This window comes from Gobius niger (assembly GCF_951799975.1).
Source record: "Gobius niger genome assembly, chromosome: 7".
Lineage (NCBI taxonomy): Eukaryota > Metazoa > Chordata > Actinopteri > Gobiiformes > Gobiidae > Gobius > Gobius niger.
Window position 1 is genome coordinate 23,685,234 of NC_136858.1, and position 23,377 is coordinate 23,708,610.

General features: G+C 41.2%; 1 protein-coding gene across 1 annotated transcript in view; it reads right to left on the bottom strand.

Annotated features, from left to right (window-relative positions):
• Positions 1 to 23,377, bottom strand: part of dst (dystonin) — a gene marked incomplete at its 5' end in the record, with an annotated part of 80,626 nt that overhangs the window by 12,764 nt on the left and 44,485 nt on the right. The window contains 33 exons of the mRNA XM_079560118.1: positions 183 to 284; positions 372 to 494; positions 572 to 798; positions 898 to 1,129; positions 1,211 to 1,414; positions 1,492 to 1,710; positions 1,795 to 1,902; positions 1,992 to 2,111; positions 2,204 to 2,410; positions 2,495 to 2,736; positions 2,990 to 3,074; positions 3,227 to 3,553; positions 3,719 to 3,878; positions 4,015 to 4,181; positions 4,461 to 4,631; positions 4,720 to 4,881; positions 9,773 to 11,241; positions 11,481 to 11,973; positions 12,057 to 12,256; positions 12,323 to 12,452; positions 12,530 to 12,765; positions 13,102 to 13,152; positions 13,306 to 13,432; positions 19,507 to 19,663; positions 19,740 to 19,906; positions 19,989 to 20,306; positions 20,539 to 20,747; positions 20,834 to 20,957; positions 21,439 to 21,615; positions 21,745 to 22,287; positions 22,380 to 22,661; positions 22,752 to 22,985; positions 23,093 to 23,245. Of these exons, the coding sequence (XP_079416244.1) occupies positions 183 to 284; positions 372 to 494; positions 572 to 798; positions 898 to 1,129; positions 1,211 to 1,414; positions 1,492 to 1,710; positions 1,795 to 1,902; positions 1,992 to 2,111; positions 2,204 to 2,410; positions 2,495 to 2,736; positions 2,990 to 3,074; positions 3,227 to 3,553; positions 3,719 to 3,878; positions 4,015 to 4,181; positions 4,461 to 4,631; positions 4,720 to 4,881; positions 9,773 to 11,241; positions 11,481 to 11,973; positions 12,057 to 12,256; positions 12,323 to 12,452; positions 12,530 to 12,765; positions 13,102 to 13,152; positions 13,306 to 13,432; positions 19,507 to 19,663; positions 19,740 to 19,906; positions 19,989 to 20,306; positions 20,539 to 20,747; positions 20,834 to 20,957; positions 21,439 to 21,615; positions 21,745 to 22,287; positions 22,380 to 22,661; positions 22,752 to 22,985; positions 23,093 to 23,245 (7,926 nt within the window). The remainder of the gene's footprint in view (positions 1 to 182; positions 285 to 371; positions 495 to 571; positions 799 to 897; positions 1,130 to 1,210; positions 1,415 to 1,491; positions 1,711 to 1,794; positions 1,903 to 1,991; positions 2,112 to 2,203; positions 2,411 to 2,494; positions 2,737 to 2,989; positions 3,075 to 3,226; positions 3,554 to 3,718; positions 3,879 to 4,014; positions 4,182 to 4,460; positions 4,632 to 4,719; positions 4,882 to 9,772; positions 11,242 to 11,480; positions 11,974 to 12,056; positions 12,257 to 12,322; positions 12,453 to 12,529; positions 12,766 to 13,101; positions 13,153 to 13,305; positions 13,433 to 19,506; positions 19,664 to 19,739; positions 19,907 to 19,988; positions 20,307 to 20,538; positions 20,748 to 20,833; positions 20,958 to 21,438; positions 21,616 to 21,744; positions 22,288 to 22,379; positions 22,662 to 22,751; positions 22,986 to 23,092; positions 23,246 to 23,377) is intronic.

Below are 23,377 nucleotides of genomic sequence, written 5' to 3' on the forward strand. Positions count from 1 at the left end.
AAGACAGGCTGTTTCAGACTAGTTTTCTATTTATCTTTAACATTTCATTCATAATGTAGCATAGGCTGCAGTACAGTAGAAACTTAAAAAAAGAATAATTGTATCAGTAAACAACTCTAAATGTACCCACTCATGGATATTCCAACAGTTTTAGCTTTAATACACTGAACCAAAGACTGTACCTGTAGCCCATCCTGAAAATGCACAGCAGCCTGCATGGCTTCTTCAAGTCTGTCCCCTCTCTCCTTCCAGGCTTTGTTCAGACTTTCCCACGCCGAGGTTACCTAAATGTACAAATTATATTGAAGAATACCGTGATTCCATGAATGACAAGGTTCTCCCAGTTATTAAAAAAATAAAAAATAAATTACCTCGTCAAGGCTTTTCTTTATGACCGGTTTATCAGGCTCCCCACAGGCAGCCATCAGCTCAGTTCCTTGGCCTTGGACAGCATCCAGTTCCTCTTGGAGCCCATCAATCTCTTCTTTAAAGCCCTGAAATATGCAAAAATATACACGGCTTGAACGTTCCTATATACAGTCCAACTAGTAATTTTGGGAATAGGTTCTACCTCCACAAACTCCTGCTGCTGTTTGACCACAGAGGGGTCAACTCCTGGCTCCTCTAGCTCTCTCAGCAGGTCCTGACTGTCTTTGATGGTCACAATGAGGGCGCAGTGGTCGCACCAGAACTTATCAGCCAAGTCCAACACATCCAGGAGCTTAGCTTCTCGCTCCTCCACTAAGGCTTGGATATCACTCCAGAGGAAAACCATCTGGTCGAGTTTGTCTTGCACAACTTTGATACAAATCAAATCAAATCAATGATCAATCAAAAATTATCATGAATGTATATGTATTCAAGCTATTTAAGATTTTGGTACCAAGTATGGCCTACCTTTGGCGGATATATCCTTGTCTGCCCCTTCAGACCGCGCTACCATCTCCTCTCCTCTTTGCTTTAGGGTCTCATAGCAGGGCTGAAGCTTCTCCAGGTCCACAGACACAGACTTGTTTTCTGCAATCTGTTCTTTAATCTTATCCACCTCCACTGAGATGGACGGAGGCTGGCGAAGACGTTCAGCGATTCGCTCCAGAGATTCAAGCATGGGGTCAATCTTGTCATGGAACTGAATAAAAATAATACCATTAAATTTGTAGACAAACAAACTTGGAATCTGTACACTTCACACTGCTTTCCTGACTCTCACCTGTGTTGATTTGGAGATGGCTTCATCTAAAGTGGCAGCTCTGTGTTTGACATCAGCCTTGAGTTGAGTATAGAGCCGGTCTGCAGTGGTGTATTTCTCTCTGATGGGGGCTCCCTCCACTGGGCTCAGGTCAAGCAGCTGCGGACCGGTCTTATTCATTTTGTCAATGTGCGGCTTGTGCTCAGCAATCAGCTCTCGCATTTGCTGAAGAAATAAATAATTGTTTCAATATACTACATTATTTACGGCTATGTAGTTTTGTATAGAGGTTTTGGTCTTACTCTGAGCTCCTCCTGTTGTTTCTTGAGAGTTTCGTACTCAATAGAGGGTGATGCCAGCTGACTGAAGGCCTTTAGAGTCTCTTGGAGCCACGGCCACATCTCTTCATGTGTTTCCCAAAACTGACTTGCCAAAGACTGGGCTCTCTCCAGCTGTAGGCACCGCTCTGAGTTCAGCTGACTGACAACACCGTACTTCTCCAGGAGGGCTTGTGTCTTAGCCTGTTTAAAAAGAGGAAAAAAAAAAGGTTACAAACTTACAATTACTGTATATTTTCTCATGAGAGGAACATCTAGCCTGACTACCATTATTGCTTCCTTTCCCTCCGGGTTTTTGTTGTTCATGACAGCCCTTCCTGTTCTCACGATGTCGTCCACTGCATCTTTGTGTCTCATGATGTCCATAGAGAGCATCTGAAAAACCAGTCAAGTGAGTTAGAGGCAAGATAAAAGCCAGTGTTTGCTTCGCTTGTGTAAAGGATTACTGACAAACACTGGCTAACCTTCTGTGCCTGGAGCTGTGCCACGGTTTGGTCCGGCATCAGTTTGATCTCATCTACAGTGAGCAACTTCCCCTCTGCTTCAGTCAGCCAAGAGAGTTCAGTGTCGGCAGCCTGCTCAAACTAATGTGGAATATGTTGTATATATTATATGCAGTATTACAATAAGCAGTACTCATGCAGACATTGAGACTTGGAGCAACATGTTTCCTTACCTGCTGAGATTTGAGAATGTCTGCGTTGATTTTGTCGACCTGTTGGCTGATGTTGTCACTCACACTTCTGTAGCGGTCATTATCTTCAGTGATCAGTTTGTCTAGATGTTCTCGCGTGTGCCATGGGATCAGATCCAGGAGGGAGCCACTCAACTCATTCAGCTTATCTACCACAGTCTTTTTGTTCTTAGTTTCTTGTAGCATATCCTGCACACACTGATGGTAAAGTAAGGCTTAGATAGAATGTCAGAATAATTAATAATGGACCTTATATACTTTTATCAAACATACCTTTTTCCTATTTTGTACATCAGTGAGTTGATCGCCCACTGCTTCCTGAGCAGCAAAAGCACTGCTCTCAGTTTCAACCTTGTCGAGCCAACCACTCAGTTCCTCGTGAGTCTGGTGCAGTTGGGTAGAAAGACCTGAGACCTTTTCTAAAGTCTTCAGCACATTGTCACTCATAGAGTTGATCTCAGCATATTTTGTCTTGATTTCTTCCAGCTTGCCTTGAATTACAACCACCTCATCACCTACACAAGAGCCGCAATTTTAGTAACACTACTTACTAAAACAAAACAAGGGGTTTTAGCTGAAGTCAACACAGAGACCCACTACTTCATCAGATTTGTCAAATATGTAGATTTCTTCCTTGTTTATATAAACATTGAGGTGTTACACTGTGCCCCTATCCCATAACCACTTCAAGTTACTGATAGGTACAGGCTAAAGGTGAGTTGTTTTAAGTGTCAGGAAAATACTCCTGAAAAGGTTATGAAGACATGCCTGTTGTTTGTTTCAGAAGCTCCATCCCATTAGAAATGGCTTGGTCCACGTTCTTCTTCCTCAGCTCAATATCACTTTGTAACATCTACAGAAGGAACATTCAGAATACACAGCAAAAATATAATAATTCACGGCCTTTTGCTGAACAAAATGTTGATTTGTAAATAACTGATGAATAATATGAACAAAACGTAATGATGACAAAAATAAAGTTTGGCCTGAGGTAGGAGTGTGTACCCGTTGGTCTTTGAGCTGTTTTTCCATTGTGCCTGTGCTGTAGTCCTCCACACTGACTTCACTCAGTCTTGTGTGCACTTCACTGAGCCAGTTCATGAGGGCCACTTGGTCCTCCCCAAACAGCTGAGCGTTAGACTGGGCCTGCTGCAACATCTCAGCCTTCCTCCTGCATCTCTCCTGGAGCTCGATGTAGCCAGCCTGGGCTGTATCCAATTTGGACTGAACAAACTCCTTATCGTCCACTGAGCTCACAGTTTTTAACATTTGACCCAGACTGACCGCCTGAAACAAGTCTCTACTGTGCTTCAGGATCTCCTCCTCTAAGGCCTGACCAGGGGGTGGGTCAAACCAAGGAATGTGATGAGCAACAAAAACAAAACAAAAACAATACAAATATAAAATAAACAGATGAATGAAAAAAAGTGAACCAAAAAGACAAACTTAAAATGACAAATGAGTCCAACAAAGCAAAGTGGTGAGAGTATCCGATACCTTATGTTGAGCTATCTGCTTCTCCAGTTTGCATGTGTCTGTGCCGATGGGCTCAGAATTGGAGAGGTGCTTTTCAGTGGCACTAAGCCACTCACTGAGAGGCTCCAAAGTCTCATGGAATTGCTGAGTGACTACCAGGATGCTCTCCAGCTGTTTATGTCTGAAACACAGACATAAACAGCTCAAGTTGTGTCAGATAAGTAGTCAATAACCATTAACTCATAATGCCAGACAAGTTAACGACGGCAGGTTATATCATAATGGTTAGATGGTGTTGCACGTGTCTAAATACAAACCTGTTTTCTGCCTTTTTGAGCAGAGCATCCCACCTTTGCCCAAGGCACTCAATCTCTTTAGCAACCTTTTCTTTTTCCACAGCTTCTGTCAGCTCAGAGAGCTTCCCTCCCTCTTTCTTTATAAGCTCCACTGTTGGTTTACGGTCATCCAGCAATCTCTGCAAGAGCTGTCACAGACAAACAAAGAAAGGAGTTATTGGGCGCCGTTATACCCTGATACTACAATTCTGTTAAAACAGTAAATCTAACTTGGCCTCATCAATTTTCCATTAAATTAGAGCTGTTGTGTTATACACAGCCTTTGGATAATAGATGTCAACCATGTGAAAATAGTTGTTGATTAAGAGGCAATGGATCGTCATGGCAAAGTACAAAGTTTATCGTAAATCTTTAAGTGGCTGAGCAGAGACTCTATACAAAGTGAAAAAAAATAATGACTGACATACTTTTTGCTCTTGAATCTGCGCTTTGACCACTTTGAACTCAGCAGATGGTGATTTCTGATTGGCCACCAGTTCCTCTGTGTCACTGAGCCAACTGAGCAGCGACTCCAATGCATCCTGAAACCTCCCACAATGCAACAAGGCTTCATGCAGCTGGGCCGAGCGCTCTGCAATCTAAAAATCACAGAATGGATAGTGTTTTCATTATAAATCAAACTAACTACTTTCAGGTCAAGAATAGCCAGCCCAGGCCTAGACAAACCTTTTTATTTAGAGTATTCCACTTGGTGTTGAGATCATCCAAATCTCCCTCTAACTTGTTTGTGCATGTGCCTTTTGCAGCAGTCTGGACCAGACTCTGGCCAAGGAAGTTGATTTCTTGAAGTTTTACTTGCAAAGGATCAATGTCCTGTTTTTGGAATGCCTACAGCAAACAGAAATAAGAACAGTTAATTATTTAAATTCTGATGAAAATTGTTATAAAAAAAAAAAAACATGAATCAAAATAGAACTAGGTTGGATTAATGGTAAAACTTAATCCACGTTTTTATGTTATTATGTACTGTAAAAGAAAAAACAACATCAGCTGTCATTGAAAACACTAATCACAATATTGTGTGTACCCTCCACTGACCCAGTTCTAGCCCAAAATGCAAGAGAGGTTATTTCTGGCACCTGAGGGCTGGGGAGACCCGCTGGCTCTATGTCCGAACAGGCAGAAATGGCGTTCAGAAAGAACTCGATCTCATGCTCTCCTGCCTGCTGTAGTTCCTCTAAACACTTGGGGAGACAGGCCTCCACTGACTGTAGAAACTCCTCCAGCTCCTCCAGGCTGTACCTAGACGCTCCCAGTTGCGAGTTACATGGTTTTGTTCTCTGTCGGCTTTCGATGGGTAATGTTACAGAGTTCCCGTACGTCTCAGGCTGAGGGACAGCTACACTAACCAGCTCACAGTCCTCAGCTGAGGGCACATCCTCCAACAGCTCTGCAGTGGACTGTTCCTCATAGTCTTTCTTTGAGCGCCAACCTAAACTTTGAAGTCTAGACCCTGAACCTGAAGAAGATCTGAAGTCTTTACCCTTTAAACCAAATTTACTGTATCTCCCCTCCTGAACCAGACTATGACTGTGGTACAGAGACGCACTATCCTTTGCAGGAGAGTAAAGAAAGTCCTCCTGTCCTGAGCTGAGAGATCGTCCCGTCTTTAGCTCTCCGGACATGTGCATTGCCTCTGATGAAGACAGACTCCTTGTCCCGGGGCCTACTCTTCGATTGGGACGGTGAGCACGCCTATCTCTCTCTACAGTGGGGCTGTATAGTCCAGAGTCCTCCTCGGAAGTCAAGGAGCTGGTCATACTCTGTCCTCTTCTGCCATTTATGAGCGCAGGCCTCTCTGTGCTTCCAGAGCACAATGTCCCACTGCGGCTGATATATTCGCCGAGATTTGTTGGAGCAAATGCCCTCCATGACCGACGGTGATGAGGAAAGTCCTTCTTCTCTCCTCCCTGAAGCCGTGACTTGGGCAACACTGTATCAATAGCTCTTATTATGTTCCCATTGAGCTTAAGCCCATCAAACACTGCACGCTCATCTAGCAGGGCAGCCTTTCTAGTGCGTAGTTCAAATGAACTGGAAGCAGACAGAGCTCCATTTCCACACAGATTGGCGAAGTCCAGGGTGCGTTGTGTGTATGGTAAGGTGCCAGTAAAGTGTCTTGAAGCAAGGCTGCCTTTAGAGCTGGAATCTATCTGTTCGTTGAGTCGGACTGTGTCATAGATGGATCTCTGGGGTACATAACAGTCATCAATGTTCAGGTCCTCCTCCTCCCCCTTCCCCACGCACGAAGGGTTTTTTCTCAGGCAGTCTGGTCTGCTGAGAGGCTTACCCATGCCAAAACAATTCAACACTTTCTCTCAAAAATCACTAAGGTGAACTCTGGTGAGGTAGTTTTAGTTATAGTGCACATTAAGTAATTGTGAAACTACAAATTGTTCAGCATAAAATTGTGTTCTATGAAAAATAAGTTTAAATTGAATAAATACAAAAATGTATATATAAATTAGTTCTTCCGAAAAATATTTACAATATCAGAAAAAAATATTCAGATACAGTATTACAAAAAAAAATACTAACAAAAAATAGCAGCTTCACAGAATGAAATCTGAAAGTGAGTGCAAGACAGTAGAAATGTGTTTGTAAAACAGATCAGCCATCCAGGCTATTCAATTGTTTCCGAATCCTTGAAAATTCATTCCCCTCATCCAAAGTGCTTTTAAATCCCTGAAATTCTTGTAAAATCCACGCGGGGTAAGGAATCCTCAGTGCAAAGCCATACATCCACAGATAAGTCCAGCAGGCTCGCTCCAAAGCGGTGTGTTAGTTGTGCTCAGAGCCAGTTCTCGTGGATAAACAAAAAGCCTGGCTCTTTCTCTCCCATTGCTGCCTGTACAATGACAGACTCCCTCCTGGCAGAGCTCAGGCCCCGCCCCCGCTCATTATTCAGACAACATCTGCCACAACTCCATTTGTGCTCAGAGCTGCTCCGGCACATGTTGATTGGTGGACACATGACCCTTTTTTTTTCTCCTCTAATTCCCCTTATGGGCTGTATGACTTCACTTCCATGCATACTTGATCCCGAGCCCTGACATAATCACTTTTTTCTACCAGTGACTAAAGGAATGAAGAGTGGAACAAGACACAAGCTACTCAAAAGATATAAATAAATAAATGAACTCTGTGGTAAGTATAGAGTATAGCCTACAGGGCTGGACAAAAATAAAAAAATAAAAAAATCAAACTTGCATCCTGTCTCCATGGGGTTTTAATATGTTTAAAACCCAGTGACCCATAGATAAAGTCTGAAAGTCATCATTCTACTATTATTTTATTGGTTCAAAATTCAGTTTTTGCCTGGACATGTTTCAAATGTGCTTATTGTAATTACTATGACTATTTTACAACATTTAAGTTGTGCGTTCTCCAAAATTTTTATTGTGTGTTTTGTGTATTCCCGGCTCGAAGAATAGAAAGATTCAGATTCATTCAGCTCCAACTCATGACCTCACACTTTTCTGAAATAGATACGCATTTTTCTTTTCTCCTCTTTGCCCTCTGTTGTGTCGGTGTGGTGGATGGGTGCTAGGGAGCCCGCAGATATTGTTAATTACTATGGAATGCTGAGGGAGGCACAGGTCCCAGGTAATTTAACACCGGCGGCTCTGCCAAGTGCATGAAGGGGGCTTTTTATGTCCATCGGCCGGGACAGGAGAAGAAAGACGAATAGAGGGGATCATGGGAGGAATTTATTTTTGGTTTCCTGGCTTGTCCGTTCATTTGGAAACAGCTAAAACATGACAGTCACTGCACCAGAATGGAGCGAGCGGACTAATGATCATACTTCTAAGAGAATCCTAAATTTAATCCAGTCCAAATATAGACTTCTATTATACTGAACACAACAAAAAGACTGTAGCTCAGTGGTAACCTGATCGAGTTTTCCTTAAGCTTGTGTGATACTGCTGCAGTTAGTCAGCAGCACTGGCCTCAATGACACATTTTGACTATCATCGGTTACATTGTGCAGAATCTATGAATCAGTGTACACGGGATACTACTGAAAGAGTGGAAGACATTGAGGTAATGTCTGAGAAGCAACAGAAGACGTCCACACCAACCCCCCACAATGCTGCTGAGTCACAGGGGCGGCCCTATAGGATAAACATACGTGTGACCCAGTTGTTTACATAGTAGTATTATGTACAGAAGTGCTTTTTCTTTGCTTTTAACTTCCTAACAAATTCAAGAGTAAGCATGTGAAGTCAGGTATGTGGATTTCCAAACTTGACCTAAAATGGTAAGGGCCCGTGTGAGTGCTCTCAGTGTTTACTTCTTTACAGGCTGCCAATAAAGTTCTTTTCTCACGAAGAGAGGAAAAAAGAATAATTGGTGTATGTATTTTTTCACTTTTTGAGAATTGTGAGACGCCATTGTTGTCACTAAGCTTTGTTGCAAAAACAACTGATTCATTTTGGACTGTGACTGAGTACAAAGGTCTGAGGGGGGTCAGGGGCGCCCCCTCAACCGGGACGGGCGACAAGAGAAAGTGGGGGTAAAACACAAAGACAATGTCGCTTAGCAACAATCTGAATCAATTACTTCTTTCATGCTTTTGCTGCAAAGACATAGACCAAATTGCAAATTGCACACAATAAATAGACACCCCCACATTTTAATCCGTGCCTCTCTGCTGCGATCAGCACCCCTTAATTGAAAATGAAATCCCTTGACCTACTATTGGGCAGGATCTCTGTCCACATCTGTTTACAATGCAATATGTCAATGTAAAATACCCATGAACAAAGTGATCTCAACTAGGTTAATCTGCTTGAAACTGCACAGGAATTTAGAATATTTGACATCTGCCTATAAATTTAGGTCATACATTTAATACAGTTTTTAGATGGATCAAAGAAAAGGAAAACTACATAAAAAAGTGTCTGTACTTGAATCTGCAAACACACTATACAGTTAACTTAGGGCACATAACAACATCACCTTGAAAGAGAAAATAGACCAGACCAATTTAATTTGAGTTTTTGGTCAAATTAACACCAGGCCACTGCAGGCACAGTCGATTATAGGGCTGAGAAAGTCCATTAGTGAAAGCAACTCAGTTATGTTGATCTATTTGTAGGCCTGACTTCATTACTGATTCCATTGAGTCGAGTGACACCCTGCTGATCACCACCTGGCTGCGCTGGCCCTATCCCGCACCACCATCGGGTCAGGGCTCCAGCTCCTTTGTTCACAGCACATGCCCCGGAGCCGTGGTCCCAGGAGGATTCCTCGTATAGGACTAATGGTGACTCAAGAGTGCGCTGCTTATCTGTCAATCTACCCACAACTATAACTCTACTAAGCCTGAATTAACAACACTCCTTATCCTATGTTTTATTGATCATTTAGTAAGCAGATGGGTATCCTTATAATCAACATGAGCCAAACCTATGTGTGACAACAAATACAAGCACATAATAATATTCATGTCGGTAAAGTGTTTGGGAGGCACAGACTACAAGCAATGACTCATTTCTAATGTGCAAGGCAAATTGGCCCAGCCCAGAATGTAAATCAAGTGGCTGAGAGAATAGGATAAGGTTTACTATTTAAGCCAGTGATAGAGTTTAAACACATAATGCAAATACAAATGATCAGATCAACAAACCTACACTTTTTTTTTTTGCAAACACAGCAACAAAAAACATTACATTCACTATTTACAATATTTATCATATTGAAAAAGATATCATACCTTGAACGCATCCAGCTGCTGATTGATGGCCTCCGTTTCCATGCCAACTGCGTCCTGAGCTGCCTCCTTGATCACAGATTGGTCCAGTTTGCCCTCCGCTTGTTTGATTTTTCCATACAGCTGCTCCAGACTTTGAAGGGTACTCTCTACTTGTGTTTCTCTGTTTTTGGCTCTGTCCAACAATTTGCCACATTGTTTACTCAAAGCATCTAAATCTCTCTTGAGCCCGATCAGATCGGGAGAGTCTTCAGTCTCGAGCATCTTTCTGCAGCTGTCCCCGGCATCGGCTGTGTCTGACATCAGCTCTTGGAGTCTGCCGATGAAGCCGCTTACGTTGCCTTGTTGTTCTTTTAGTTTCAGTAGGTCCAAATCAACTGGAGCCAAATTGTCCAACTCATCATCTAAATCAGTGAATCTAGTGAACATTTCCCGGATGTTGTTCTGGAACTGGCCAATGCCCTGTAGTTTGCCCTCCAGAACTTGGCACGTTTCCTCTAACTTGTTGTTGAGGGTGCTGTAATCTTTCTCGATGCAGTCACTTTGCAGCAAGAGGTCGGTCACCCCATCCGCATCTGGGACGGCAACCACCAGCTCCTTGGCCAGGCTCTTAATGTGTTCAATCTGACTCTCAACTCCATTTAGACTCTTTTGTTGGGCTTTCATGTTGGCCAAGTTCTTGTTACTGTGAGCCTGTACGCCTTGTGATTCATAGGTCTCCATTTGCTTTTTAGCGCCTTCGAGTTGTGTAGTAGCCTCTTTGTAGCCATCATTAAACTCCTTCACTTTGTGTGAGATCTGCTCCAGTGTGTCCCTCTTGTTCTGTAGAGCTTCAACCACACTGTCCACTCTCTTCTCGATGCTGGACGTTTCATCTTTAATAACATCTGTGTCAGTATTAGCCACTGCCATTAGGCCCTCAGCTGCAGTGTTGAGCTGTTCGACCAGTGCTCTGTGTTTGTCAACATCCTTTTGCAAAGCCTTGACTTGAGATATGGAGCTCTCCACCTCAACAGGATCAACAGTGAGTTTGACTCTGGTCTCGCTGTTTTCACTCTCCTGGATCCAAGAGCTTAGTTTTTCTGCATGCTCATTAAACTTAACGGACTTCTGTAAAGCAGTTTGGAGTTTCTCAGCCTGTTCAGTGCTGCCCCTCTTCACATCGTCCCAGTTTGTAGCCAGTGTATTCAGCTGGCCCTGAAGAGCCAGTTTCTCTGCTCCATCCACGCTCTGCATCAGCGTCTCTCCCTCTCCAACGATAGTCCTGTAAGCCTCCTCGTGCTCATTAAGAATCTTCAGCGTCTTGTTGTGATCCTCCAGACTTTGCTGCAGCACGTCCGTTTTGGCAGAGATAGACTTAGGCTTAGACTGCTCCTGTAGGGCCTCACTCAGCCACGACTGGAAGTCCTTAGAGGTCTGATGGAACTGCTGCGAACTGGCAAAGGTTGAACTCAGCTCATCAATGCGCTTAGCTGTAAAAGATAAACACACAACAAGCAACAAGTCAGACAACCAAAGCATTTCTAGGCACAGTAATATTGAGAATCAGAGTGAAATATTGTTGCTACAAATGAGGTAAATAACAAGGTTTCTATTATTGTTGAAAATACATGAAGTTCATCTGTAAATGATGTATGTAAAATTTAAAATCTATTATAATTTCATTGCTTCATTGTTGGTATTAGTTCTGAAAAATGACTGATCCACAGACCTGCTTTCTCCTCCAACTGTTTGAAGGGCTTGGCGACACTCTCCAGTTGCCTTGTTAGATCTGCTCTCAGGTACTCCTCGGTCACCATTGTTTTGAGTTCAGCACTCACAGCTTCAGCCTCCTTCACTTTCTTCTTCTCCTCTCTCAGTTGAGTTGAGATCATCTGCACATCTTCCAGGTGCCTCTTCACAGCGTCTGGCTGCGTGCTCTGGCTGTGATGGTTGGTGAGCTGGCTCTCCAGTTGTGTTGTGGTGCTGCTCAGACTTCTCAGTAAATCCTGAAACTGCTCTGTCTTTATTACTGCCTGGTCGATCAAGGTGTCTCGTGAGTCAAGCTGTCCGGTGAGGGCTTGCCACTTCTGATTGACAGCTGTGAGCTGATCTTTCACCTGTTTCCCATTCATAGGATCCTGATTAGAGCTCAGTAAGGCAGAGGCAGCTTGCTCAAGCTGCTCATACTGAGGAGTGCGGCTCTTGAACTCATTCTGGATAATCTAAAGAGAGAAGAAAATGCATCATGTTGATGTATGTTTAACTAAACAGGGAAGGGGAAGTAAACGTAAAACCAGCACCGTACCTGGACCTGTTGTTTTTGCATTTTGAGCATGTTTGGATCAATCGAAAGCGGCCCCAGGACACTCATGAGCAGCTCTTTTTCTGAAAGCCACTGACAAAGCTGCTGCTCTGTGTATTTGAATGTGTCCAGATTTTTGTTGGACTGCTCTAGATGCTGTTTCCTCTCCTCTACGGAATCACTGACATCAGCCCAGGCTTCATCTGTAAATGACAGGTCATAGTGAGTCTGCAAATCAATAATGTTCATGTTTCATATTTCATTCACACCTATTTCTGCCAACATTTGCTTCCATTTGGCTGCCTCTGGAGAATTCGGGTCAGTTTGTATCAAGTGGAGAAGCTTCCCCCTCAGCTTCTGCAGTTCCTCCCTTTTTTGCTTCAAGTTATCTTCGAATGTCTGAGACAAAAGGGAGTGTGATATGAGCATTCAGTTATGCAGTTACAAATCTGATATATCATTGTCATTTCTGCAACCTTTTGATTTTCTAGCTGTGTTTTGACAGAATCTTTCTCTGAGGCTGCAGTGTTCCAGGAGGCAGCCGTATCCTTCATATCCTTGAGCCACTTCATCATGTCCGACGTTTCTTTCTGAGCCTCTTTTACTTCTTGGACCAAACTTTTTAACTCAGTGGCCCGGTTTTTGAGCGTGTCCCCAAGACTTGTGTATTCCTCATTGACAAATGACATCTTTTGCTGGATCGCCATGAGATCTACAAGGAATGAAACATGTCATTATGAAGAAATTGAATTGATCTTTGATTTTTTTAAGATTTATTGAACCTTTTCTAATAACGTAAACATTAACAACAATCATGATTGTGAAAAAAACATTAATGAGTATATTTATTTTATTGTGTTTTGTTAAAACCATTTGCAGTTATTACAAAATTTACTTTTTTGTAGTTTTACATGCACCAAGCTACTTTTCATCATGCCCCAAACGTCTCTGAATGCTCAACACATTTCCGTTCTTATGTGAAACCCAGTGCTAATAGACACCATACACCATTGTTTACAAATAGGCAGAAACATTCTTATTCAGTTACCTTTATTGGTTAGGTAGGAATGGTTGACCAGACCACCACCGTTAGTAAGAGCTGATGCAGAAACACAAGACAGAGCTACTATAAATGAACATACAAGACTAATTCCAATGCCACAGTAAAACGTGTTAGTGTTAAAAGTATTCCCAAACACCATGCACTATCAGAAAACACACACTTTAATGCACGTTGCATCATTGACTTTACCTGCTTTGTTGGTGTTCTTCGACTTGGCAGGTGAGGTGATGAAAGTGATGAAGCTACACAGAGCAGAGCCTTTGCTATTCATGTCTTGCACATCAGGCCCTTTGGATGTCCACTCCTCCATTAATTCCTGTGGAAAAATCATCCAAAAATCAGTGACAGTGGCACATTGTTTCGTTTCAAAGGGCAGGGTTGTATGTAAAGTGTGTTTTGCCTGTTTTACATCAATTAAGTCTGTGGTTCTATAGGACTTCCGGGTTGAGCTACTGACATGACTGCAGCATAGCGAGGCAGCTCCCGACTCGAGAGCTATTTAAACCCCTTCAAGCAATATTTATCATGAGAATATACTAAGGTGAAATCGTATTTAAGGGGTCTGGATTAGATGTTGACCAGAGGGAAATCAAAACTTGGAATTAACACGGGCGAAAACTGCGTAGAAGTGGAAAGTACATCGGAGCTAGCAACGAAGCTACTGTTAGCAGAGAGCGAGGTATCGGAGTTAGCAAAAGAGATACCACCACCGGATGAAATGTCGGACCTGGACACTATTCTACGTGAATTAAGAGATTTTCGCCGAGAGAATGCGGAGTCCTTCAAAGGTATCAGAGATGACATAAAACAAACGAACAGCAGAGTGGAAGAGGCTGAACGACGCATAATGGAGTCCGAGGACCGGATACAAAACATGGAGGACGCAACTTTGGAGTTGTTAGAGTTACAAAAACGCTTTGCAGACAGACTGACGGATCAAGAGAGTCGATCAAGGAGGGACAATATCAGGATTCATGGGATAAAAGAACAAGCCGAAGACGGAGCCCCATCGATGGATGTTTTTATTGGAACCTTATTGAAAGAGAAGCTTGGGCTACCAGCATCACTTGAACTCAACATTGAAAGAGCTCATCGTGCGCTGGCGGCGAGACCCCCTAGTGATGCTCCACCAAGATCGATTGTTGTGAAATTCCAAAGTTTCAGAGTGAAAGAAGCAATAATCAAGGCAGCGTGGCAGAAAAAGGGATTTATGTTCGAGGGACGGAAGATAAACATTGACCACGACTACGCGCCGGACATTCTGAGACAACGGAAAGAATACGCAGAGATGAAGAGGGTGCTTAAAGAAAAGAAAATCCGATTTCAGATGCCATATCCTGCGAAGTTCCGGGTGTTTTACGAAGAAGCTCCGACAACATACAACTCGGCAGAGGAGGCGTCAAAAGATATGGTGGCAAGAGGATTTAAGGTGACGATTGTGAACCCAGCGGAAACCGTGGTGGAGAGGATAAAGCGCCTAACGTGGAGCACAGGTCGAGGCCCGAGGGGAGGAAAGAAAGCGACGGGAGGAACGCTCGGGTATGTCCAGAAACTGCAAATGTTTAGGAGGGAGCAGGACCCGAAAGACTGATCCAGATGTTACAAGGCGGACACAAAATAAGTTCAAGATGAAGGATTAGAATAACCGTGTTAGTAGAAAGACATTTAAGAGTATATTTCCCATATGGTGTGATTTAATAGTTGGGACTGGTAAAGCTGGACTGCCAGTGATTCGTGTATAGTTTTTTTTGTTCAACGAGGGCCCTCTGGCGGTTTCGTTTCGGAGGCCATCCCTCGGAGTCTATTTTAGGCTTGGTCAGGGTCAAGATGGAGACCTCACTTTTGGAAGTCCTTTTAATTTTGGTTTTGAAGTTTAAAGATTTTGGTTTGTTTGGTTATGTTTTTTTTGTTGTTCAGTGTTCTGGTAGCATGGTGAAAATTGTGATTGTTCATATGTTTGTTTTTTTTGTTTTTTTATCAGGGGGGATGAATATAATATAACGTGATGGCTTTCAATAATAACCATGTCAAAATAATTTCGTACAATGTAAATGGGCTTCTCCATCCAATTAAAAGAAGCAAAATTCTCAGTAAAATTAAAAAAGATGGAGCAATGATAGCTTTCTTGCAGGAAACACACCTAGGGGAAAAGGAGCATGATAAATTAAAGAGAAATGGATATACTCAGGTGTATGCGGCTTCATATAATTCAGGTCATAGGAGAGGGGTAGCAATATTGATATCGGGTAAAATCCCCTTTCAGAAGTTATTAGTCATTAGTGATAAAGAAGGTAGATATGTTCTAGTCAAGGGAAGACTAGAAGGGGTACTTATCACTTTGTTAAATATATATGCACCTCCAGGCTCGGAGTGGGCATTTTATAGGCGAATGTTTGACTTGATGACAACAGAGGGGGAAGGGATTTTAATTGCAGGAGGGGATTTAAATCAGAGGTTAGACCCTCATCTAGATACATCTTCACAAACGTCTCCAAAAACTGTAATTGCAAAAAAAGTTAAAGATATGATGGGAGAACTGGGGATCATGGATGTATGGAGAGAATTGAACCCAGCCATTAGAGACTATACCTTTTACTCATCACCGCACAATAATTACTCAAGAATTGATTATTACTTGATGTACAATACAGACAGACACAGAGTGGGGAATTGTGAAATCGGTGTGATGGACTTATCAGATCATAGTCCCGTGTATTTAAACCTGCAGTTGACACCTGAAAAAAAAAAAACAATATGGAGAATTAATACAATTATACTGAAGGGTAGGTGGAAGGAGGAAATAGAGTTAGAAATTAAAAGATATTTGGAAGAAAATGATAATGGAGAGGTATCGCCGCCAGTTCTTTGGGATGCATGTAAGGCTGTGTTAAGAGGGAAAATAATTGCCAAAACGGCCTTTCTGAAAAAGCAGAGACAAAGGACCTTAGATGCACTCCGTGTAGATCTTCAGAAACTAGAGCAAGAACACAAACAAAAACCAAATAGGGATACTACTCAGGAAATAAAAAAGAAGAAAGCAGAGATAAATGAAATCTACTCGGAAGAAATACAGAGAAAGATTTTGTTCACAAAGCAAAGATATTATGAAATTGGCAGTAAATCAACAAAATTATTGGCCTATAAATTAAAAAAGCAGCAGGCAAGAAATTGTATTTATGGAATAAGAGATCACCAGAATAAGAAAATTAATTACAAAACAGAGGATATTCAAAAATCTTTTGAAATATACTACACAAAATTATATGCTCAATCACCCAGTGATGATCACGAAAAAATTGATTCATTTCTAGAGAAATTGGTGTTACCAAAGGTATTGGAAGATCAGAATGAATGTTTGATATCAGAAATTACTGCACAAGAAATTAGCATGGCGATATCTAAATTAAAAACTAATAAAGCTCCAGGGGCTGACGGATACACCTCAGAATGGTACAAGGTGTATAAGGAAATATTAATTCCGGTGTTACAAAGAACATTTAATTGGGTGTTGAAGAAAGGGGAAATCCCATGTTCATGGCGAGAGGCTATCATTTCTGTAATACCAAAGGAAAACAAGGATGAGTTGGAATGCTCGAATTACAGACCTATCAGTGTACTAAATCAGGATTATAGATTGTTTACTGCAATTTTAGCGCGACGAATAGAGAAGGTTTTGCCAGGTATAATTCAATTGGATCAGACTGGCTTTATAAAAGGGAGGCAAACTCAAGACAACATCAGGAGGACATTACATGTCATGCAGCATATAAAGGATAAAAATATTGAGGCAATCATTATGGGGTTGGATGCCGAAAAGGCATTTGACTCTGTCAGATGGGACTTCTTATATAAAGTGTTGCAAAAATTCAACTTTCATGAAACATTAATAAAAACAATACAAGCTCTGTACACAAATCCAACAGCTCGGGTTAGGATCAATGGGAGCTTATCAGATGTCATCTCACTAAAGAGAGGATGTCGCCAGGGCTGTTCGGCAAGTCCGTTGCTGTTTGCAATCTTTTTGGAGCCATTGAATCAATTGATAAAACAAAATGAGAAGATAAAGGGTATTGATATCAATGGAGATCAGCATAAACTGGCGTTATTCGCGGATGATGTTTTGATATATTTGTCAAGTCCTAATGTATCTTTGCCTGAACTAATGTCAGATATTGGTATATTTGGGCAATTATCAGGTTACAAAATAAATGTCCAGAAAACACAGGTTCTCACATATAACTATATTCCATCTGAAATTATAAAAAAAAGTTATGATATTAATTGGAACTTGAAATCATTGAAATATTTGGGGGTTAATTTGACACATGATTTATGCCAACTGAAAACTGCAAACTATGGTCCACTGATAGCCAAGATAAAAGAGGATATTGAAAGGTGGAATTTAATTCCGTTTACGACAATAGCATCTAGAGTTGAGGTGATTAAAATGAATATTCTCCCGCGCATACTATATCTGTTTCAGAACCTTCCTGTGGAAATACTAATTAAGGAATTTATAGAATGGGACAAATTTCTTTCAAGGTATATTTGGCAAGGGAAAAGACCCAGAATAAGATATAGGACTCTGCAGCTACCGAAAGGAAAAGGAGGGCTAGCCCTTCCATGCTTCAGAAGCTACTATCAAGCGGCACAAATTAGAATTTTGTTGAATCTGTGCAACCCGTCGTACTCTGCAAGGTGGAAAGAAATTGAAGTTAATATGATAAGAGGAGTTCCAATTCAGGCACTAATCGGGGATATTAAATTAAGACAACAGTATAGTAACAACATCAATCCATGGCTTGACCTTTCATTAAAAGTATGGTTTGAAATAGTCTTAAAGAATGATTTGTCAAATCAATGTAAACTTCTAAGATGGATAGGATTTGACTCAGACTTTATGCCTAATAAAAGTGATGGGAGATTTAAAAGCTGGGAACAGGGTCCACACATGTTTTGGGAATTGCTGGAAAATAATAAGTGTAACAGCTTCCAGAACATCAAAGAACGGTGGGGCTTGGTGAGCCAAGACTTTTATAGGTTTTTACAATTGAGGCACTACTTAGAGCACAATATTAAACAAGATTTTTTTGACATGGAGTCAGTAGTAATTAAAATGTTTGTCTTGTCTTACCAATCCAAACTGAATAGGAAATTAATTTCAAAAATATATACTGGATTGGAAAATTTAAAAGGAGATGATACTGAATATATTAAAAGGAAATGGGAATTTGAAGCCAATATTAATCTGACAGAGGAGGAATGGGACAGTATAAATCAACAAATTTGGAAAACAACATCTTCCTTAAGGTGGAGAGAGCATGGATGGAAAAATGTAGTGAGATTTTTCAGGACTCCAGCTCAGACAAAATATCGGGACACAAGCTGTTGGAGACAGTGTGGTGAGGCAGTGGCAAATCATGTTCACATTTTTTGGGGTTGCCCTTTAATAAGAAACTATTGGACAGAGCTTAAAAACTGTATGGAAAAAGTGCTTAAGACAAATCTTCCTTTTACTTTTGAAACTTTTTATTTGGGTAAAATTGAGTCAAATCAAAAAAATGTGAACTTTAAAATGTTAAATATTATGTTATTAGCAGGAAAAAAGGGTGTTACAAGAAAATGGATAAAAACTGATGTGCCAAGAAAAGAAACTTGGTTTGATGTGATGCATGATATTTACGTAATGGAAAAGTTGACATACGCTTTGCGTTTGGAAACAGAAACGTTTGATAGAATATGGAAAGGATGGTTGGGGTTTATTAAACCATTAAGATCAGACTTTATTTGAGAGATGGTTCACGGATTGTGTACCTGTGTAACGCTACCAATTTTTGTTAAGTTTTATTTTTATTTGTTTATGGGTTTGTGTTTTGTTTATTGTTCTGTATATATATAAATATATATACACATAAAAAAAAGGGGGGCGAGACCAATCTTGATATTTGTTAGGACATTGATGGTGGACTAAATGTTTTAAGTTAAAGGACGCCTTTGTAAAGGTGAAACTAGTATATTGTGTTTTGAACGCTCATAGTGCTGTCATTGATTTGTATAATGTCTGTCAAAAATAATAAAAAAAAAAAAAAAAAAAAAAAAAAAAGTCTGTGGTTCTATAGTCCTTGGATAAACACATCCCAGTTGTCTTAAATTACCTGGTATGAAAGCATGTTGAAATTGCACAGAGGTTGAATATATAGGGTTGCATTGCATTAGATATACTAGATGCCGATTTGTTTACAATGTAGATGCAGAAAGAACTTCTTTTCTCTTTTCAATGTTTAACCTGGGATTGCCACAGAAATCTATCTACTGTACACTGTACAGGTATGGAACATAATATGTAAATTAGAAACCCTTCCTTTACAATACAGGCATTACTGAACGTACTGTTACTATCTGAAGGTCCTTCTCCAAACTCTTTTCACTGCGAACTGGATCCACTGCAGGGACTTTGTCTTTGCTCTCCTCCAGCCAAAACGTGAGCGCACTGGATACAGCTCTAAAGTCTCCCAGCTGATCTGAACAAGATGATACTTCCTCTTCCCTGAATGAATTATACAAATAAATTAGTACACTTTTAAGAGCCATTAATAGTACTAGTTATTGTGTACCAGACTTACTTCTCTTGGACAGTATCTTTGAACGTGTTAAAAGTATTTGTCAGGTTATCCATCTTGCTCTGGATCTGGGCTCTGTTTCCATCAGCGCTGAGTTCACACAGCTCCTTGGACAAACTCTGCAGCTTCTCCAACTCACCGGCATGTTCAGCCATCTCAGCTTTAGTATTCTGAAAGGCAACTTCATAATTACAGCAACTGAAAAGGAACAATCAAAAGAAATAATGGCTATGAAAAACAGTGTGGTGTTACCTCCATTAAACCAGACAGTTCAGTGAATGTTTTGCCAGGCCCATCGGTCTCATGCAGCTCCTGCGATCGCTTCACGACAAACTGCTGGACTTTATCTGCAACTTTCTCAAAATCCTCCACTTTCTTCTTCAGTTGTTCTAGCTTGGACACTTTTTGCTTTTGTTGATCACATGCGCCGGTGAAACGCTGAGTGAGAGCCTCCATATTGGACTGAAGAAGAGCAGCAGCTGAGGGGTCTGCTGTTTCTGCAAACTTCTTGACTTTGGCTTTTATGGCGGAGATGCTGCTCTGTCGGCTTGCCATGTCTTGCTCTAAAGCCTAAAAGTATGGAAAAGGTAATAGATAATAGAAAATTGTACACACTCAAAAAAAAGTGCTGCCTTGTTTTTTTTTTGTTTTTTTTTACCGGGCTAACCGAGGGGTGGGACTTAGTTATGTCTTTAAGGCTATAAGCTACATTTGAAAGAGAACTGAATATTTTTCACACATTTCAACATTCTGGAAAACCTGCATGGATAGATTTGCACTTCCTTTTGGCTTCAGGACTTACCGCTTCTTTGCTGAGTGCGTCGGCCATTGATGCTGAGTCCAGTGGTATTTGTTTGTTTTCTTTTACACTGGCCTCCACTCTCTCCATCCATCCTAACATCTCATCCAGGCCGTCCTGCACACTCATGGAGCGGGTCAGAGTAATCTGGATCTTCTCATTTCGGTCACTTACTGAATTGGAAAGGTTGTCATAACGCTCCACTATGTCATCTAAAATTAAGTAAATAAAACAATAGATTAGAAAAAAAAACAATGTTATCAAGACATTAAACTTTTGCTTTTAGTTTTGTTCTTACCCACTGTCTCCTGTATCTCGTCTGTGTTGCTCAGCAGATCCCCCTCAGAGGAAACTAACGATTCTGCTGTTTTACGTAAAGTGTCAATAGCAGATTGATGCTCAGTCGTCTGACTTTGCAAGGCCTGAGTGTCAGTAAAATGGTAATTAGAAATGAATTATATCAGACACATTTATCTACTGTCATCTGTGTGTATGCAAGACATTTGCATGTTATGTCTTAAATGATTTGTAACAAAAACATGACCAGTGTAGAACCTCTCAGTCTGTGTTATCTGTGAATATCTCTTAAGTCACTACGTAACTACAGAGGAATGTTATTTAACATTGAAGAAGTGAATGCAGCCAAAAGCTTGGTCTGCACAGCCTCTTATCCTCTTGTTGGAGGGTGCACTTTAGAAATAAAACACGTAACTGTTCCCATGTGGGAATGAATATGAATGCAGGCCTAAAAATAACTGTAATAGTGGAAATACTATATTTGGTGTTGCTGTTCATTGGTGTATAATCACCAAGTCCAAGTTTTTCCGACTGTGTTCAAGTGTTTTATGGGCCATAGATAAACGACAAGATTTATTTCAAAGATATGTTTTATATTTGTATTACCTTAGTGTCCTCCAGTTGTTTATGTAGTGTTTGTGGATCAGCTGCAATAGGCTCTGATTGCTGCTTCCTCGCCTCGTCCTCCGAGCTGTTGAGCCACTTGAGCAGTCCTGTGCTGGTTTCATCATATTTTTTGTATTTGTCAATTACATCCTTAAGATTGTTACCAAGCTGATTGCACTACAACACAAGACAGAGGAGAAAAAATATATTGTAACTATCTTTTAATCCCCCTTTCCTTCAAAGGTATATGCCTCCACCTAGTGGTTCAAATGAGTCATTGTTTATACAGCCATGGAGGAAAAATACCTGAGAATGGAGAGCTTTGTATCTAGAGGCTGCAGAGTCCAGTTGATTTTGAACGGAAGAGCAAGTGCCTGAAGTATCCACTTGTACATTTTTATCAGCTGCATCTGCAACACCACAGGCTTTGGCCACATCTAACACTTTCTGTCCTGAGATGGTAATGAAGCGCAGGTCTCCTTTGTGGGATATCACATCTTCAGAGAAGATTCTCTGTGACTGCAGTTTGTCAGTAAGGATATTGAGAGATCCTGCAGGGTTCTCCAACTTCTCTATCTCATCCTCAGCCTGATCCAACCAGCCTTCAAACTCCTCGCAGTCATCCTGAAACTTCTTCAGCTCCTCCTGGACACACTGCAGCTGCTTCATCTGCTGCTCTGCCTGGGTCAAAGACGCCTCGTAACGCCCTTTCAGCTCCTGGATGTTTTTCTGTAGTCTCTCCTTTTCCTCTTGAGACAAAACATTGGCCTGTTTGTCAAGTAAAGCCTGGGCTGACTGGGTGGCCATCAAGAGATCTTGCTGTTGGGATAGAATAGCCTGATGATGTGCCTGGAACAACAGAAATAATGAACAAATGTAATAACGTACACCTCTAAATTGCAAGGGGATTTGTTGGTAAGACTGAAGAGTGGAGCTTGTACCTTAACTTTTGCATACTGTTTGTCCAAATCTGTGGATGCATTGCTCTGGCCATTCTCTTTGCTGTGATCCTGCGCAGGGTTGCCAGGGGCATTTCCATTGGCGTCCTCAGTCTCATCCATCAGGTCCTTGGCTGAAGTCTCCCCCGGCACGTTGCCATTCTCTTTACTTATATGGTCAGTTTCATCTAAGCTGCTCTTATTCTCATTTCCAATGTTCGAAATCCAGTCCAGGAGACCTTCAATTTTGTTTCTACTTTCTTCAAGCCGTTCTACAGCTGCTGCCTACGCACACACGTTTCACAAATAAATTCATTAACTTTTGTTTTGCTGTTCTACACAAATCACAAAGATTACATAAAAGGAAAACACTACCTTTTCACTTTCTTGTTTTATGGCTGAAGTCACCACTTTTTCTAGGTCTTTACGTGAGTCTTCAACCCGCTGATTGATGACTTTTGATTTGCTTTTAGCCTCTTGCAACTTGCTCTCGATTTGGGCAATTTGGTCTGGCGTCAGCTTGCTTCTGTTTTCCTCCAGGAACTTCTTTGTACTGCTGACAACCTCATTCAGAGCACTGCCATTTGTCATTGCCTCCTTTTGCAAAGCCTAAAGGTAAAAATTGACAAAGACAAAAAGTTAGTAGTAATATTCATAGAATAAGAGTAAAGCCTTGTAATGTTGAAATAAGAATAAAGACAAATGATGTGCTTCACCTGGTGCTCCTGCTGGTACTGCTGCAGTTCACTCACAGACTCTGTGTTTCCTGCCTGCTGCTGATGACCTATCAGACGGTTTTCTGTCAGGGTAAGATTGTCACATAGTTCCTCCAGCTTCTCCGAGAACTCCTTGTGTTTTTCAAGTAGTGTCTGTGGGGTGAACAGTCGTGTTATACACATATAAAGAAGCACAAGAAAGTGAGAAATAAGAGGGACCACTGAAGCATTTATCCATTACAAAAGATGCAGCAAAGACAATAAATAAGTACAGAGGATAACATA